Genomic DNA, 15,119 nt, shown 5'->3' on the forward strand with positions numbered 1-15,119 from the left:
TCTGGGGAAATAGCTGAGTTCCTTCATGACTGCTTTGAGTTGGTATACTGGTACGTATTCAAGGACCAGGTAACCTAAATGACTATGCCACTGCTGTCACAGATTTCATCAGTAAATGTGTAGAGGAATCAGTAGAGGATTATTATTGTTCATTATTATTGTTCCTCAAGTGAAAACGAAGGATGAACGATGAGGTCTATTCACAGGTGATGTCCAAGTCTGCAGCATTCACTTCAAATGACCCCCCTGTGGTACAAGAAACCAATTTACAACCCTCACAAAGCCTGAAGGATGCCGAGGGAATTCTGGACCAAGCTAGAGTCCATATCCTTTGATTCCGTTAGCCCTAAGAGCTAAATTGAACATGGCAAGGCTTGCATGCTGTAACAGGCTACAAAGTGAAGTTGGGGCAGTCTTGCTGGCAACAACAGATCCCTCTCTGAGGAGCCCTATGCATTCTATGCTTGTTGCTAACACAAAGTCAGTGGAATAACATTATTGGTCCCATCAGCCTCAGGTGCGTCTGGACCCACAGTCACTTTTGCAAATGTCAGATTGGTCTTCCTGAGAGTCAACATGTGGAATGCAACTTGCCTGGATGAAGTCCCAGCCACGTCCTCAGGATTTGCAAGGACAAACTGTGAGGAGAATGTACAGATACCTTTAACCTCTTTCTGTGCAGGAAGAAACTGCAGATGCTGGATTCAATCGAAGATAGACACAAAAATCTGGAGTAACTCAACAGGACAGGAAGTCTGAAAAAAGGGTCTCGACCCAAAATGTCACCCATTCCTTCTCTCCTGAGATGCTGTCGATCCCACTGAGTTACTCCAACTTTTTGTGTCTATCTTCAGTTTATCCTCTTTCTACTACATTCTCAAGTCCCTACCTGCTCTAAGAAGACCACTATCATCCTTTGGAGAAACAATCTTTGGAGAAATTAAGACAGGGTGAGAGATTCAGTGAGCCCTGCTCGTAAAAAAGCTACAGGTTGGCAGAAGACATTTGGCCCATCGTGCCTACCCTGGGTCTTTGAAACAGGCATCCAATTTGGTCGGCACAGTGGTACAACTAGTAGAGCTGTTGGCTCACAGCTCTTGTGACTCAAATACGACCCTGATTTTGGATGCTGCCTGTGTGGAGTTAGCACGCTCTCCCTGTGATCATGTGGGCTTCCTCCAGGCGCTCTGGTTCCCTCCCACATCTGTGTCCCAAACAGCCTGCGTCCCGGCTGAATGACTCTGTGGTCCACTCGCACCGCTCTCTTTCCAGAAAATATTTAATTTCCGGGTTACAGACATGGGCTGTTTTCTCTGGAACGCCGGAGGTTGAGGGGAGACCTGCTGGAAAGATGTAAGGTTATGAGCGGCATCAATAGGGTAAACAGTCAGAACCTCTGTCCCGGGATGGAAATATCAGATACGAGAGGGCAGAGATTTAAGGTGTCGGGGAAAGTTTAAAAGTGATGTGCGGGGCAGGTTTTTTTGCACAGAGGCTTGTGAGTGCCCGGAATGTGCTGTAGAGGCAGATACAATAGTGGCATTGAACAGACGTTTGGATAGGCACACGAATATGCAGGGATTGGAGGGATATGGATTATGTGCGGATAGAGAAGATTCAATCAAGCCATCATGTTCAGCACAAACATCGTGGGCCGAAGGGCCTGTTCCTAAGCAATACTGTTCTATGTTTTATCTCCACCTCTCCTGAATGTTATCACCGAATCCGTTTCCACCACCTTCTCTGGCAACATTTTTTTAAGAATTGTTTTATTAATTTCCTTTTGGTTTCTTCTGCCAATTATCTTAAAACAGTATGGGCTGGAGACTACCCTCCAGCATTGCGAATCTCATTCATATTTGCTTTATGAAAGAAACTTTCACATTGCGAGGGTGTATGGATTAGTGGAAAGTGAATCAGACAGAGATAACACTGAAGGCAACATGAGCTTTCTAAAATAGGAGCAGCAGCTGTCCTCTTCCTGTGGGAGATTGGTAATCTCATTAACATGCGGTTGAATAGATGACTCCGTGCATAAGTGGCCCTGGGCAAATCCACGCCAACCGTACATGTGATTGATAAGAGAGAGAGAGAGAGCAAGAGCACGAAAGAGCAAAAATTAGAGAGAAAGAGAGAGGAAGAGAGATAGAAAGCGAGAGAGAGAGAGAGAGGCAAGAGAGGGAGAGGGAGAGGGAGAGAAAGAAAAAGCAGGCAAGGGAACGGAGCTTTACTAATTGGTGTGACACTGACTCATTCAAAACAGAAGGCCTAGATGACCAAATCATTGATATTTTCTGTGGGCATGAGCTGTCGGTGTATATTGGCTCCTCTCAAGCTTGGTTCGTGGAAGGGCAAGGGAAAATAGAGGAAGTAAAATTAGTTCCGGCTAGATGGACAAATGGGGCATAAGTGCAGAAGTGTAGAGCTGGAGAAATAGTGGTGAGTAAGGAAGTCCAGGGCAGAGCCGTCTGAAGAAGGGTTCCGACCTGAAACGTCACTCATCATCTTTCTCCAGAGATTCTGCCTGACCCGCTGTTACTCCAGCACTTTGTGTCTATCCGTAGCAAGCAGGTTAGTGAGTTATGTGGCTGTTTCATTCTTTTGTACCTCTTACTTTGTGAGGGGATTAGATTTGCCCTTCTCTAATTTAAGCAGAAACAACTCTGCAAATATTCAGCAGCTCAGACAGAAATAGATTCAACATTTCAGATCAAAGACCCTTCACCGGGACTGACATCAGAAGAGAGTTCAGTTGAAATGTCGTCACTCTGAAACTTTAATTCTCTTTCTCACTCGACTGATCTGCTTGTCCTGCTGAGTATTGCCAGCACTTTCCATTTTATTTCAGATTTCCAGCATTCACATTGTTTCTCGCTTGGGCAGCATACAACCCAGCTGTCAGAATGAATGTAGATTTCTCTAACTTCAAGTTGCATTACCTCTCTCTCCTCCCCTCCCCCAACCTAGTCATATTGCTAGTTTCACTGTTCATATCACCTCGGCCACAGCCAACAATGGACCATTGTGGGCTCCAACTTTCCGGCGTCATCAGTGCAGCCTCTACTTTGTTCTGTACTTTCTCATACCTCTAGTTTCCCTCTCCCCTGATTCTCAGTCTGAAGAAGGGTCTTGACCTGAAACGTCACCTATTCCGTTTCTCCAGAGATGCTGCCTGACCCGTTAAGTTTCTTCAGCATTTTATATCTATTTTGGCAATTTTTTTGCTTTTTTATCCGCACTTCTTACCCTCCTCTTTTCCATCACCCCCATAACTTCCCCAACCCACAAAACGTTGTGGCTAATAGAGCCAGCAGAAGTTGTGGATGTGGCAAAGATTTAACTGCGGTTATTTCACTGAGTGTATCCCTGGTGGGATAATTCAATCTTGTCCACCTGCAGTCGCTGTCATCTCTCATTTTAACCAGTTCTCAAGATCACAAGAGAAGAACTCTGATCAAAGCTGGAGGACTCCTCTTTGGAAGTGCCTATCCTGTTATCAGGCAACTGAACCATCCTACCGCAACCAGAGAGCAGTCCTGAACTACTATCTACCTCATCGGGGACCCTCGGACTATCTTTGATCAGACTTTACTGGCTTTACCTTGCAGTAAACATTATTCCCTTATCACGTATCTGTACACTGCGAATGGCTCAATCGTAATCAAGTGTCGTCTTTCCGCTGACTGGTTAGCACGAAACAAAAGCTTTTCACTGTATCTTGGTACACGTGACAATGAACTGAACTATCTCAGGCAAAGTGACAAAGTGGAGAGCCCACGGTCAGCAACAAGTCAAGTATGTCTTCCCATCTCAAGGTTGTGTGAAGCACTTCAGCTTACTGCAAGGAAGTTCAGCCCCATCATGACCTGGGCTCCCTATCCCTCCTCAACGGGAGAACACCACAAGGTACTCCTGAAACCCAGGCCTGCCTTACATGTCGCACGCCTCGATGGTTCCTGGACACATTAGTTTCTCCACTTCCCAATCGCACACAGCAGCACCTGAGTAATGAGGTGAGCTACTTTCTTCTCTGGGTCAGAGTTAAATCCAACCCAAATACATCAGAATAAAGTCTCCCCTCCTGCCAAATGGTTCTGGGCTCGAGCACTATGTTTGACAATAGATAGCAAGGCAGAGAGAGTTCAACTCTCCAAACCTGCCATCCCATGGCTATTTCATGGGCTAGCTCTATATGTAACCTCTCCGGTCAGGCTTCTTAAATATTTAGTTAACAAAAAAATTACCAATCTCACATCAAAATCTCACACTTGATTCAACATCACTGTGGATTTTAGAAGGATGTCTCCTAATTTTGCACCAGAAATTCCTGGCTTTAACTTTTAAACTTTGACCTCCAGCCCCAGAGTCCACAATAAGGGGAAATATATTCCAGGTATGTCCTTTATGTCTGGAAAATGTTAATCAAGTTAGTAGACAGTCACGATGCAGGTTGCAGATATAGGAAGGGACATAGAGTCACACAGCATGGAAACAGGCCCTTCGGCCCAGCTTGTCCATGCCGACCAAGATGTCCCATCGAAAATAGTCCCATCGGGTCCACATCCTCTAAATGTTTCCTCTCCAAATACCCATCTAAGTGTCTTATTAATGTGTTGTTGTACTTGCTTCAACTACCTCCTCCGGCAGCTCATTCTATATACCCACCACCTTCTGAATGAAAAAGTTCCTCAGGTTCCTATTAAATCTATCCGCTCTCACCTTAAATCTATGTCATCTGGTCCTTGATTCCCCTACCCTGGGTAAAGGATTATGTATTCTCCTTATTAATTGCCCCCATGATTTTATACACCTCTATAAGATCACCCCTCAGCCTCCTGCACTCCGAGGTATAAAGTCCTAGCCTGCCCACTGTCTCCTATAGCTCAAGCCCAAGAGACCTGACAACATCCTCATAAATCACCTTGGCTAGGGTATAATAAAATGGCACTAGAGAGAAAAGGTTGCTCTATTTATAAATGGAGCACAAACAAGAAACATAGAAACGTAGAAAAATAGGTGCAAAAGTAGGCCATTCGGCCCTTCGAGCCAGCACCGCCATTCAATGTGATCATGGCTGATCATCCACAATCAGTACCCCATTCTGGCTTTTTCTCCCATATCCCTTTATTCCTTTAACCCTAACATCTAAATCTAATCTCTAAACTAAATGGAACTAAGCATCTCAGATATACTACAAGTGCATAGTAGCAGGACCCTGGGACAGTTTGTGGAGTCGCCAGTTTGGCACCATTTTCAAATCCCAGTTGTAAGTGTGGGGATCTTGGCCTGACCATGAAGGTCTGTTATCCTGACGGCGTTGCAGGGCGGCCTGGCCAAGCGTAGCCGTGGTGTCCTCTGCCGCTGCTCCACCGCTGTAGCTGGTCCACGTGCACCGCTGGTCCACGTGTTCAGCCTCTTGGAGCGTTGCCCGGTCCAGCTGAGCCCCAGGCTGTTGCAGGGCTTCCAGCGGCCCACTCCCAGCCGGTCTGTTCACCACTGGCCCTCCAGGTGGGTTCCCATGGGTCCTCGATCTAAGCTCAAAGTCATGGAAGCTGAGTGCCAGTGGCACTGGGGCCACAGCAGCACCAGGGACTGGGCTCCTGGACCCTGCTGGTGCACTAGCACCCTGGTGCCACCAGAGGGGGACCATGGGACCCCCTCAGCAGATGAATCTAGACCCCTGTACCCCAGTACTCTGACGGGACCAGGAACATGGCAACACAAGGACCCCAGCAGTACTATGGACCAGATCACAGGACTCTAGCGACTCTATGGACTGGACCCTAGGACCATAGCAGAACCAGGATTCCCACGGCATTCTGAACCATACCGCGGTACCATGGCACCATTGTGAACTGGAACCTAGGACCGTAGCCGCAGTATGGACCAGACCCCAGGTCCTTGTTGGCACAATGGACCCGAATGCAGAGATTTCAAGAGAATGGAGATTAAAATTGCAAGAAGAAAATGACAGGTTGTGATAATTTCTGGCCGCTGATTTTTTTATGCAGTTACCTATGTCAAGGCTCTCATTTTATGGAGAAAATAAATTGTAATAAATTTGCCCCAGAAACCTCAATCTGAGCTGACAAGAAGATATTTCTTCCCTGACTGTTGCTAAATACTGAAAGGAAAAAAAAAATCGATCACAGTCTTAAACATTTCCTGTGTGTCTGTGGTTTGATTTAATTTCTCACTTAATTTTCTAGACAGGAAAGTAACATGATTGCCCCATTGATTAAGGAATCAAGGGGTTTTAAAGTAATAACATTCCTTGGTTACTACGGCAACAAGACGGTTGCAGAGTATGTTCTTAGAGGATTATTAATCATCCCAGTGTGGACTCATTAATTCAGTTACAGATTAGTTTCATCATATAGACATGCCACGGCAAAATTTATTTAAATCCAGACCCTTAAGTAATATCACTGAAATGCTCTACAAGGAGGGCTCTCCTCATTTCAACTCATCACTGTGTTTGGCCCTGGGAACCATTGTGTAAACTGGAGAATGAGGGAGAGGGAGAGAAGAGCTGATCCCAAAACATGCTCAGTAGTTGGCCGAAGCTTTGAGGGACAGACTCACACCAGACAACTAAATATTCTTCATTTGCAGAATCCAGAAGCTAAACTCAATTGTAGATTCCACGTGACAGTAATGTCACACCTAACACTGGCAATCGGATAACTTTCTCCCTCCTCCAATGCTGTCTTGATTGAGATCTACCTCAGGGACATTTTTTGCATATAGCTCCGCAAGAGTACATTAGCACAATCGCCCCCGGCCAAAAACAATCTCGGGGTAGCCTCAGGTGGCAGAACTCTTCTTTGAAGTACAGTAAATGTTGTAATGTGCAGAGAGACAGCAGCCAATGTGCATCTAGTTTTGTGATTTAGGGAGAGAAAACTATGGATCAGGACTGAGAGCTTCTCAGAATATTCCCATCATATGCGATACGATAATACTTTATTATCAGATCAAGTCTAAAATTTTTCTTGCATCTCAGCAGCTCCACTTGCAACATCAACAAAGCCAAGGAATGTAAGACAAGAAACAAGGATACATATATTCACCACAACATTACAATCACAAATGACGACACATTCAAGACCCTTCAACGTACATTTGATCTGGGATTACGTTCTATGTTTAGTTTCAGGATTGACTGGTGCACAAAAGAGTGCTTCAGTCTAACCTTATTAAATCTTGGTACCCTGCACCTCCGATTTGATGGTAACAATTCGTATAGACTGTTCGGGACATGGTCGGGGTCAGAGACATCATTGTTTGCACACTTCAAATTGTTTGCAACTTAAGTCAACTAACCTCAGTCTCCAAGTCTATGGGAGCGGAACTCACAACTGTGCTGAGGTTGATTGCATGCGAGGACAGGGACAAACATGACTGATGGACGGGCTTGACCTGCATTCTTAGAGATGACTGGGTGCAGAGTCTGCTGAGGGCTCTTGGAGTTGTCATAAGTTCAGTGCCCATTGAAACCCTGAGCTTTAGCATATTTAAAAAAAAAGAAGTTCAATTGTTCAGGATAGATGGAGTACAGTAGTTTATCCATGGATTCCATACATTTATGCTCCACACTCCAAAATTTAAAGCCTCTTGCGTTTCCATGAATATTCCCGGCAAAGGAAAATATCTGCTGTGCTTTTCCCTGGATGCATCCAAGGCCATTTTCTATTGAGACCTAAAGACTGTTAACAAATAAAGAGCTAGGTGGAAGAGAAACTGCATGAAAACCAAGAGCCACCCCCCCCCCCCCCCTTCAGCCCTCCCCAATATGTGGATAATGCCCACCATGCATTCTTTGTCAGCGTTTAGCTTTCTAGGCCAGGTATCCACCATGAACAGTTTCCTGCCATTGCAAATATAAGACTCAATAGTATTTTATTGTCGTATGATCCGATAACGGAACAATGAAATTCTTACAACAAATTTGTAGACATAGTACTCTGGAAAACTTGTAATGCACAAAATAAACAAACAATAATAGTGCAAAGTAAAAAATAATGTCCCCAAGTCTATATAGGTCAGAACCTATTTGGAGGTTGTAGTGTTTAATAGCGAACTGTGTGCTGGCAAGCGTGAACTGCTGAGGCTCTGGTGGAGGAATGCAGATGAAGGTAAGAGATATCACGCACTGTCCTATCATCAAGCAAGCTTGAACAGATGTAATAGTGTGTTGTTGTATTTAATGCACCTCTGAAGCTGCAGTCAGCAATAATTTCATTGTTCCATTTCATTTCTGGTGCATTTGACAAATGACTCTTGACTCTTGAATTAAATCGTGGCAGACTGCACCTCTACTCTAGGTACCCAGAGCTTGCAAATCTGACTCATGTATAATGTAGCAGCCAGTAGTGGATTAAACCATCCATTATACCTGTAATTGACTTTCCTTTCTATTGTCCTCAATGGACAAGTATCCTGACATGACCCATTTTACACCATCAACTCAGGCTCAAAGTGCACTCTTCTGCAGCTTAGTTAAAACCATTAATCATGTAAAATTTGACTTGAATGTGCTTTTCCATTGATTTATGAGATGCTGAGATAATAATATTGGGCTTGGTTATTCATATGAACAGGCATACACAAGAACATGTAAATTAAGAGCAGGAGCAGTTCATTAACCCCTCTCAAGTAACCACCACATCATTCAATAAAATGAAGGCTGATCTGAATGTAAGCTCAGCATTTATTCCTGTCTGTCCACGTTAACTTTTCACTCCCTTGCTTATCAATAATCTATCTGCCTCTGCTATAATGATACACAAAGATTACTTCCACCATCCCTTGAGGAAGAGAATTCCAAAGGCTCACAAGTCCCTGAGGGGAAAAATAACGCCTCTCTATTTTTGTTTTCTAAGAATGACCCTAGATCTTGTTATTCACATAAGGGAAATCAAAAAAGTGAATGCAGTCTCTTTGCCGGGGTAGGGGGACTTAGGAACAAGAAGACTCAGGTTTAAGGTGGGAGGAGAAAGATTTAATAGGAACCTGAGGGGCCAGTTTCCACACAGAGGGTGGTGGGTATTTGGAATGAGCTGCCAGAGGAAGTAGTTGAGGCAGGTGCAATAATAACATGTAAAAGGCATTTGGACAGGAACATAAAATAGATAAGGTTTAGAGGTATATGGGTAAATGGGCCTATCTTGGATTAGGCATTTTGGAAGGCATGGATGAGTTGGGCTGAATGGCCTGTTTCCATACTTTATGGCTCCAGGAACCCTTCCACATCCATCATTCAGTATCTTAATGTTTCCATCATTGGAGCTTCTGTCACTTGACAGGAACTGTAATATTTCTATGTTGGTCAATGACTCCAGAAAATTGCACTGATGAACAAGATTTCATCTTTCTCTGCTCTCTAATTTTACAACACGCAGCTGAGTTCCTTGTGTTATGTACAGCAAGAGATCAGCCTGCCCCTGTAACTGCGCAGTTACAAATAGAGATGGACGAATGCCTGTCTTGAGCTTATGCGTTCTCTTCCAATACAGGACCAAACAGGGCAAACTGCAGGGAAGAGTATAACTTCACATTATGTGAAACCCGTCCAACTGAGGCAAACGGCAAGAATGCTCGGGTTTAAACTTGTAGCCTAGGAATTAGCTTCTGAGCTGCTGTCTGCACACAGTCATTAGCCCAGTCTTTGGCTGTCATGCGGGTGGAAACAGAATTGGCCCCGGGCACAATGCTGACATGTGGGCTGACTGTATCACCACAGGCAAAACAAGGATATTTATTTTAATCTTGTTATGAAATATTGAAACCATACAAATGTCCATATATTTCCAGTTCTGCATTCGCACCATATTTGGGTCTTCATCACAGGTTGTATTATTTAACTAAATCAATGCCTTGAAAACTATCTCATTATCATTGTACTTAAGTCACTGAGTACATAACCACATTGTTTTACTGTATATATAAATTTAGCTCCGTGTATACCTGTATATCACAGTTGATTTGAACAGGTTAGTAATTCTGCCCTGATAGACACAAAATGCTGGAGTAACTCATGGGTTAGGCAGCATCTCTGGAGAAAAGGATGAGGTGGAACCCTTCTTCAGGCTCAAGAAGAGTCAGAAGAAGGGTTCCCACCTGAAACATCACCTATTCCTTTTCTCCACAAATGCTGCCTGACCCGCTGAGTTACTCCGGCATTTTGTGACTGTCTTCAGTATAAATCAGCATCTGCAGTTCTTTCTTACACATAGTAATGCTGCCTTTCCTTGGTCTGTTTTGAAGGAGACAGGAGCTACATATCGCAAGCCTGAAGTGCCGTTATAATATCTAATCCCATTCTACTTCCATGATGGCTATTCTCTCCTCGAGCATATACAGAAACCAGTCCATTTCAGACCTCTCTCATTGTATAGTAAGTTGCTGCATTTTGCCATACAGTCTGCAAGATGAGCTGAAATCCTGCCTTTCATGTTTCACCTGCCCGACCCCTGTCCTCACAATCCCCAGATTCCAAGCCTGCTCGATGCAAAGCAATGAAATCTTCATGGTTCATCAAAGTCTAGAACCCATTATTCTACCTCACTCTTCCCAAATGTTACCCGGTTGAATCTCATGCTACTTAATTAGTCTTCAAGCCCAAGATATGAGATCATCTAGTAAGAAGCCTCTTAGAGAGTTTGTCAAATAGCAGACCATGTATGAATATTGTTTGCTGCCAGGCAGTAAACTATTCACTCGGCACTGATCCCTCAAAGAACATTGTTAGGCAACTGGCCTTTTTTTTTATGAGATGTAGCTACTCCCTGAATGCTTCAAGTATTTGATCACTCATGCTCACATTTCACTTTGAAGCATTGGTTGGGGCCTAAGCAACCCTCTGCCCAAGTCACCTCTTGGTTTGTGCAATAACTATTGTCCCTTGTTTGCTGTTTATTTCATCCCAACCACAGCTCTCGTCCCAACATCTTTGCCCACTTACTAAAACTATTTATACCCCTTTGTAGCTCTTTTTATGTGCTCCTCACAATATATTTTCCTGCCTTCTTTCTCTCGTGAATACATTTCACAACCACATGTGTGAAGACTTTATCCAGGTCATTTGCGTAAAGAGTAAAAAGTTGATGCCTCACTATTGATCATAAGACATAGGAGGAGATATGGACCATTTGGCCCATCGAGTCTGTTCCGCCATTCAGCCATGGCTGATCTATCTTTCCCTCTCAACCCCATTCTTCTGCCTACTCCCTGTAACCTTTGACACTCTTACTAATCAAGAACCTATCAATCTCCACTTTAAAGATGCCCAAAGATTTGGCCTCCACAGAATTCCACAGATTCATCACTTTCTGGCTAAAATAATTCCTCCACATCTCCATTCTAAAGGCACATCCGTTTATTTCCAAGCTGTAACCTCTGGTCCTAGACTCTCCCACTGCTGGAAAGACCATCACAACAGCCAGTTTATCTAGGCCTTTCATTATTCATTGTTTCAATGAAACCCCCCCACCACCACCTTCGAAACTCCAGCGAGTACAGGCCCTGAGCCATCAAATGTTCCTCATGCGCTGACGCTATTATCCCTGGGATTATTTTTGTAAACCTCCTCTGGACCCTGTCCAATGCCACTACATCAGATATAGGTTCCAAAACTGCTCACAATATTCCAAATGTGGTCTGACCAGCACCTTTTAAAGCCTCAGCATTACATCCTTGCTTTTATATTCTAGCCTCTCAAGCCCTGTGTCATATCACTTGTTACATCTTGCCAACCAGAAGAAGGCCTAGTACCTAGTCTATATTTTCTGTTAGCCAGAATCTTCTCTCCAGCCCAATATGTTACCTCGTACACCATAATCTTTTATTTTCTGCAATGCCTTGCCAAATGCCTTTGGAAGTAAACCTAAAAAGTTCACCTTTATATTACTTAACATGTTACTTCTTCAAAGAACTTTAGTAAGTTGGTCGAACATGATATACCTTTCACAAAAACTAACATCGTAAATTCATGTAATTAAACATTTATTAAATTCTGCTTTGGCTGATTCATTGGAATTACACTGACAAAATATGTATTTGGCAAGCTTTCTGTGCTGTCATGTGTATGAAGCATCCGTGATAACCTTGGTATTGCAATATAAATGGGGTAATATGCATGTTTGCCCTAGATTTCTCCATAAATCTCTTAACGGTTTCTCAAACATGCCTTTTTTGAGGATGTGTGCATGTTTTGTAAGGCTATCTTTGTCTCTCATGGAAATAGCAATCCTTTACTTAAACTTCCTACCTAATGAGAAATGATTGAGACAGATTTCTTTACATTCCTAATGTTTTGCTTGAGTTTCTGTCTGGACTTTTCCTAACATCTTATCAACTCCTCTTGCTGCCTTCGAAATTCACTGTATATGAATGCTTGGGACTGCCATTTCTTGCACCTTTTAAATCCATAATTGATTTCACATTACAAGACACAAAGTGTTGGAGATACTCAGCGGGTCAGGCAGACCCATTGCATGACCCACTGAGTTACTCCGCCACTTAGTGTCTTTTTTTGTAAACCAGCACCTGAAGTTCCTTGACTCTCCATTTGGTTTACATCGCTTCCCATTCACCACCCCATACACATTTCTGAAATTCGGGTATATATCTCTGTGTTACATTTCCTCTTCCATGTGCTATCCAGGGACAGGTAAGTAGGATATATCAAAGCTGCAGTTTTCTTACACTGACCCCTTGGGTGATCACTCTGTATTTCCACCAGAATAATTTGTCATCTACTGTTCTTTGCTTCCTGCCTCCTAGTCATCCTGTTACTGTGCTGCCACTGCATCATTAATCTTCCACACCCCGCTGCTTATTAGGAACATTGAAACATAGAAAATAGTTGCGAGAGTAGGCCATTTGGACCTTCGAGCCAGCACCGCCATTCAATATGATCATGGCTGATCATCCTAAATTAGTACCCCTTTCCTGCTTTCTCCCCATATCTCTTGATTCCGCTAATTATACCATGATATTTATTAATTGAATCCCCTTTCAAAGGCCATAACATTTCTGTCAGTCACTATTTCCTTTACTTTGTCAAATAATCCCATCAGTTTTGCCTAAGAAACTTTATCTTTCACAATTCCTTACTGGCTGTTCTTTACTTTTCTAAGTGATAAATCATTTTGTCCCACATTACTCGCTCAATGTTTTCCCAACTATTTGTGTTGAGTGCCTGACCTTCAGTTGTTGGGTTTATCCCCTACCTCCCTTTTTGAAGAGGGGTATAACATGATAATGTTATAGTGCACAGTAAAGCAAAACTCGCTTATATTTGAATAAGAATACAAGATATAGTTAGTGTAAGAAAATAACTGCAGATGCTGGTACAAATCGAAGGTATTTATTCACAAAATGCTGGAGTAACTCAGCAGGTCAGGCAGCATCTCAGGAGAGAAGGAATGGGTGATGTTTCGGGTCGAGACCCTTCTTCAGTCTGAAACGTCACCCATTCTTTCTCTCTTGAGATGCTGCCTGACCTGCTGAGTTACTCCAGCATTTTGTGAATAAATACAAGATATAGTTAACTCATCTTCCTCAACTATCTAGAAAATGTCCCAACCAATTTGGATTTCCCTGAAGCAACTCTCTTAAATCTTTTTTTATCCTGCCCATCCCCATCTGCTGTCTTCACCTTCACCGGGACACCGAAAACATCCTTTTCTGCAGTGAACACTGATTTAAAACACTCTGTCCATTTAACCCCTTCTGGTTTCCATTTATTGATCTTGAAATTAGACCTAACTTTCCCTGACTATCGTTTTCTAAAGATGTTTGGTTCTCTCTTATGACACCCGCTAATATGCTCTCGTGCATAGTGTTTTAGCCATATATTAATCTTATTAATTTTCGTCTGTACTTTCTGTTCTATGTGCTAGAGAATTGATGATTTACCAAATGTTGTTCTATTTCCGCTGCTAGAAGAATTCCCTTAAGCACCTTGGGATGTTTTATTACGTTAGAGACACTCTCTCTAATAGAACAAATTGCTGTGTTTCAAATAGTAAAGAACTCGCCTTATGCATCAGTTCCTCGTTGTAGTGAGTAACATTGTTGGAGGACGGCGTGTGGCTCTCTTCCGTGTCTGTGTCCATCACAGAAGATCCGTAAGCACTGTCTGGGCAATAGACCTCCCCATCAGGGGCACTCTGGAACTCTAGCCTTGGTTCCATCGCTTCGTGATCTTCAGGGGCAAGCGGCAAGTGTTGAGCGAAGACCTTGATGCCGGCTGGAAGGACAGTCCCCAGCCAGAACCACCTTCAGCACCGGGGACAGCCGCGGTTTCCGATGTTCCACCCGCTGCTGGCCGTGCGGTTCAGCACAATGGAGAGCTCCTGAAGACGTTTCAGCACCGCGGCCAGCTCCACCTCCTTTCACTTTCAGCCCTGAAGTTGCGCCTGTCTGCAAAGCGACCACTAGACAGTGGAAGTGGCTGGTAGTCCGGAAGTGGCAAGAGAGACCAGTCGAGGCTCAGGCTTTCCCAGTTCAGCACCGTGAAGCAACCGCCTTCAATCCTCCGGCGTCTACCGCTCCAACTCCTCCCCATCACAGGGGGGGAAATGAAAGGCGCACTGACGTACGACGCAAATATTCTTGATATTGCCCAACCCAAAAAATCGTCCAGGGATCCTCCTCGCCCCACCCCCTCACAATCAGCTGCGCACCCCAGAGCCGAAGTTTAAAGGTGCACAATGTTGCTGGTCAATGCGGATTTCCACACGCACTTTTGTTTGTTTGTAGTGATAGCGCAGTTTGGAATAGTGCAGAATTGGAAGCGCCCAGGGTTTTATGAATGGAGTCCTGGCGCATGGACTCGGTGCACAGAGCTGTACAGAATGACAACGGGCAATGATACCGGCAAGCTGGGCTTTAGAGTAGCCTCATGATTTTTTTTAACCGCAGAATGAGTCATTTGCTTTCTCTGGCTTAACGGAGCCACGAGCAGCCCAGAATATGTCCCGCCTTTAACCCAGATTCCTAAACAATTTCGTATTGAGATAAATATTGCAATTTGCCAACTTTTGGTCAGGTGCTGGTGAGATAGTTTTTATTTTCGGAGGGCAGTGGGATGTGGCCACCCTTGTAGTTCT

At 43.8% G+C, this 15,119-nt stretch overlaps 1 protein-coding gene across 1 annotated transcript in view; it reads right to left on the reverse strand.

Annotated features, from left to right (window-relative positions):
- LOC144594558 (ras-related protein Rab-37-like) overlaps nucleotides 1–14,571 on the reverse strand; it is a 147,123-nt gene extending 132,552 nt beyond the window's left edge. Inside the window, exon 1 of the mRNA XM_078401255.1 lies at nucleotides 14,046–14,571. Coding sequence (XP_078257381.1) covers nucleotides 14,046–14,201 — 156 coding nt within the window. The 5' untranslated portion in view covers nucleotides 14,202–14,571. The remainder of the gene's footprint in view (nucleotides 1–14,045) is intronic.
- Between the last annotated feature and the right edge of the window lie 548 nt (nucleotides 14,572–15,119).

The sequence above is a fragment of the Rhinoraja longicauda genome, chromosome 6 (genome assembly GCF_053455715.1).
Source record: "Rhinoraja longicauda isolate Sanriku21f chromosome 6, sRhiLon1.1, whole genome shotgun sequence".
NCBI classification, from domain to species: Eukaryota; Metazoa; Chordata; class Chondrichthyes; order Rajiformes; family Arhynchobatidae; genus Rhinoraja; species Rhinoraja longicauda.